We start from the raw sequence: 3,602 nt of genomic DNA, 5'->3' as shown, positions 1-3,602 counted from the left end.
AGGGTTTTGGGGGATAGGGCTGACAACTGTCACTTGATGTAACGTGCATCAGGCGGTTTCAGCCGCATTTTGCCTGAGACCCCCCTTCTGCCCTGGGATTAATACTCCTCCATTTGACTGCTTGTGCCCATAACTGCCTTTCCTATCTCTGCAAAGACAAATTCAAATCCCCGCGAAGGCGGGAAACTCAAACTCGCCCACTGCTGTGGGCATAACCTTGTTCCTAGGCAAGCAAAAAAAAAAAGAAAAACGAAACAAACTAAAAGAAATAAACAAAATGGAAACACCAGGTTACCTCCTGGCCAGTGCTCTATTTATCGTCCCGAGCATGACGTGATACCTTTCAATCAACCCAGGATGTTTGTGGCTGGGTCGAGATCCAATTCTTCCCCAGCGTCGGGTTTATGCCCATAATAGGCTTTCAACCTATGTCCATTCACCTTGAACACTCCTCCAGACTTTGGATTCTTGATCTCGACGGCCCTATTCGGGAATTGGGTTTGCACTTCAAATGGGCTGGTCCATTTGGTACTCAGCTTGCCTTGTGCAAATTTGAACCGTGTTTGGTACAGGAGAACCTTTTGCCCAAAGCTGAATTGCTTGTTTGTGATCAAGGCATCGTGGTTTTTCTTCATCCTTTCCTTGTAGAGAACAGCATTGTCGTATGCCTCCCTTCTAATTTCTTCGAGCTCTTGGATCTCTAGTTTCCTTGCTTGCCCTGCCTTATCCCAGTCATAATTCACTTTATTCACTGCCCAGAAGGCCTTGTGCTCCAATTCCACCGGTAGATCACCTCTTGCCATACACCATTCGATATGGTGACATCCCGAATGGAGTTTTGTATGCAGTTCGATATGCCCATAAGACATCTTCCAACTTAAGACTCCAGTCCTTCCCTGTAGGGCCAACGGTCTTTCGCAAAATCGTTTTGATGATGCGATTTGAGAGTTCGGCCTGTCCATTGGCTTGTGGGTGGTAGGCTGTTGAGACCCGATGTTGGACATCATATTTTTTGAACAGGTTCTCGATCGAAAAATTGCAGAAGTGAGATCCTTGGTCGCTGATGATTGCTCTGGGCACACCAAACCTGCAAAAAATGTTAGTCTTCAAAAAATTCACCACTACCTTTGAGTCATTTGTTGGGGATGCTTTTGCCTCCACCCACTTGGAGACATAATCCACCAAAAGTAGGATGTACAAGTTTCCTCTCGAACTGGGAAGGGGTCCCATGAAGTCCATCCCCCAAATGGCAAATATCTCCACGGGCATAATGGGCATCATGGGCATTTCATTCCTCCTGGTTATGTTCCCTTCTCGTTGGCATTGTGGGCAGTTCTTGCAGATCGTGTAGCTGTCCTTAAAAATTGTCGGCCAATAAAATCCACATTCTAAAACTTTGGTTGCAGTCCTCTTATGCCCAAAATGTCCCCCACACTCCTTTGAATGACAGAATTGTAGGATGCTTCCTTGCTCTTCTTGTGGGATACATCTCCGTAACACTTGGTCCCCGCATTGTTCCACATATACGGTTCGTCCCAAATGTATTCCCTGCTGTCCTTGGCCAACTTCTTCTTCTGGGCATAAGTGTATCCAGGTGGCACATATCCAGAACATGGGTAATTGCATAAGTCTGCATACCATGGGTCTTTCCTTCTTCCTTGGGCATAGAACAGTTGTTCATCCGGGAACATCTCCTTGATTGGTTCCCCCTCTTCCTTTCTTACGATCCTGCTTAGATGATCGGCCACTTGGTTCTGTGCTCCAGCCTTGTCCTTTATTTCTACATCGAATTCTTATAGAAGTAGGACCCATCGGATCAACCTGGGCTTGGACTCCTTTTTGGCCAAAAGGTACTTCAGGGCCGCATGATCGGTGTAGACTGTGGTCTTCCCCCCGAGCAGGTAAGACCTGAATTTTTCAAAGGCGAACACCACCGCCAACATCTCCTTAATTTTCAGTTGTGGAATAATTGATTTGGGCTCCATTCAGTGTCTTTGAGGCATAGTAGATGACGTGACTTTCATTTCCCCGCTTTTGCCCAAGAACTGCCCCTATGGCATATCCACTGTCGTCGCACATTACCTCAAAAGGCATTCCCCAGTCAGGGGGTTGTATTATGGGTGTGGAGATAAGATTGTTCTTCAAAATTCGGAAAGCCTCCTTGCAATCCTCATCAAAATTCCACTCCACTTCATTCTGTAGCAATCTTGTCATGGGTTGAGCGATTTTTGCTAAGTCCTTTACAAACCTTCTGTAGAATCCAGCATGCCCAAGGAATCCTCGTAACTGCTTGATGTTCGTTGGGTATGGTAGCTTGGCTATGATTTCAATCTTTGGTTTGTCCACTTCTACTCCTCTGCCTGAGATCACATGTCCGAGCACAATCCCTTCTTTGACCATAAAGTGGCATTTCTCATAGTTCAACACCAAACTCTTGTCAACGCACCTTTTGAGTATCTTCTCCAGATTGGCTAGGCATGAGTCAAAGGTTTGCCCATAAACCGTGAAATCATCCATGAATACCTCGATGCAGTTCTCAAGGAGGTCTGAGAATATGCTCATCATGCATCTTTGGAATGTGCCCGGGGCATTGCATAGCCCAAATGGCATCCTCCGATAGGAAAACGTTCCGAAGGGACAAGTGAATGTCGTTTTGCCCTGGTCCTCCTCTGCAACCCAAATCTGCATATACCCCGAGTATCCATCCAGAAAGCAAAAATATTAATTCCCCGCAAGTCTTTCCAGCATCTCATCAATGAAAGGCAAAGGGAAGTGATCCTTCCTTGTCTTCTGGTTGAGTTTGCGGTAATCAATACACACCCTCCAGCCGGTTTATAATCTTGTAGCAATCAACTCCCGGAATTCATTTTCCACCACTTGTATGCTCGACTTCTTGGGCACAACGTGTACTGGGCTTACCCACCTGCTATTGGACACGGGGTATATTATGCCCAAATCCAATAGTTTGAGTATCTCTTTCATCACAACTTCCTTCATGGCTGGATTTAGCTTCCTCTGGGGGTCCCGGACTGGAACTGCGTCTTCTTCCAGTAATATGTGATGCATGCATACTGTAGGGCTTATGCCCTTAATATCGGCCAGGGTCCATCCAATTGCTTCCTTGTACTTCCCCAAAGTCTCTTTGACTTTGTTCTCGTCCTCGAGTGTTAACTCTGAATTGATGATTACGGGCACAAGTCGGTCTTCCTCCTTCAGGGTAGGGATTTTCAGAGCCTCAGTGTGGTTGACCCCTTCGCTCCATGCATTTAGTATCTTCACCGCCTCTTGCAATGATTCCTCTGGCAGGTCCTCCTCGGTTATGCCATTCTGGATTATTGCATCGTATGGCTCCTTGAATGCTGTTCTGGGCAAAACCTCCTCAACAACCTTCTCGATCATGTCGACACTTTTCACCATCTCTGTGTCAACTGGATGTTTCATGGCATTGTATATGTCGAAAGTCACTGTCTCCCCTTCGAACTGACATGTTAGCTTGCCCGTATCACAATCAATGCGAGTCCTGGCAGTCTTTAGAAATGGTCTGCCCAAAAGCATAACCGGATCCCGTGCTTTTGACTTCCCCATGTCGAGAATGTAGAAGT

General features: G+C 46.4%; 1 protein-coding gene across 1 annotated transcript; it reads right to left on the bottom strand.

Annotated features, from left to right (window-relative positions):
- Positions 1-347: 347 nt before the first annotated feature.
- Positions 348-803, bottom strand: LOC131008034 (uncharacterized). The gene has a single exon (XM_057934938.1). The coding sequence runs from the start codon at positions 801-803 to the stop codon at positions 348-350; it is 456 nt and encodes a 151-aa protein (XP_057790921.1).
- Positions 804-3,602: the final 2,799 nt, after the last annotated feature.

This window comes from Salvia miltiorrhiza, chromosome 2 (assembly GCF_028751815.1).
Source record: "Salvia miltiorrhiza cultivar Shanhuang (shh) chromosome 2, IMPLAD_Smil_shh, whole genome shotgun sequence".
Classification (NCBI taxonomy): domain Eukaryota; kingdom Viridiplantae; phylum Streptophyta; class Magnoliopsida; order Lamiales; family Lamiaceae; genus Salvia; species Salvia miltiorrhiza.
This window is presented reverse-complemented; position numbering and strand designations above follow the sequence as displayed.